At 45.3% G+C, this 223-nt stretch overlaps 1 protein-coding gene across 1 annotated transcript in view; it reads right to left on the bottom strand.

Annotated features, from left to right (window-relative positions):
• The window catches only part of LOC119581924 (rhodanese domain-containing protein CG4456-like), a gene marked incomplete in the record, with an annotated part of 8121 nt that overhangs the window by 3261 nt on the left and 4637 nt on the right, over positions 1–223 (bottom strand). Inside the window, 1 exon segment of the mRNA XM_037930098.1 lies at positions 33–146. Coding sequence (XP_037786026.1) covers positions 33–146 — 114 coding nt within the window.

Genomic DNA, 223 nt, shown 5'->3' with positions numbered 1-223 from the left:
AACACTGGGGCTGAACGCCAAGGCATACACACCGGGAATGCAGTGCGATCCGGGAATCTGTCCATTCTGTTCCATTTCGATGCGATTCCTGACATCGATTACCGTGACGTCCTTCAGGTTGTTGGACAGCTCGTCGTATGTGATTTCTGTTGGAGATAAAGATGTATGTTATGTGATGTATGCAAGGGTAAAAGACTGTGGTTTGGTTTATGTAATGTTAATG

Source organism: Penaeus monodon, chromosome 15 (assembly GCF_015228065.2).
Source record: "Penaeus monodon isolate SGIC_2016 chromosome 15, NSTDA_Pmon_1, whole genome shotgun sequence".
Taxonomy (NCBI): Eukaryota; Metazoa; Arthropoda; class Malacostraca; order Decapoda; family Penaeidae; genus Penaeus; species Penaeus monodon.
Note: the sequence above shows the minus strand (reverse complement) of the source record. Positions and strands in the feature narration are given on the sequence as shown.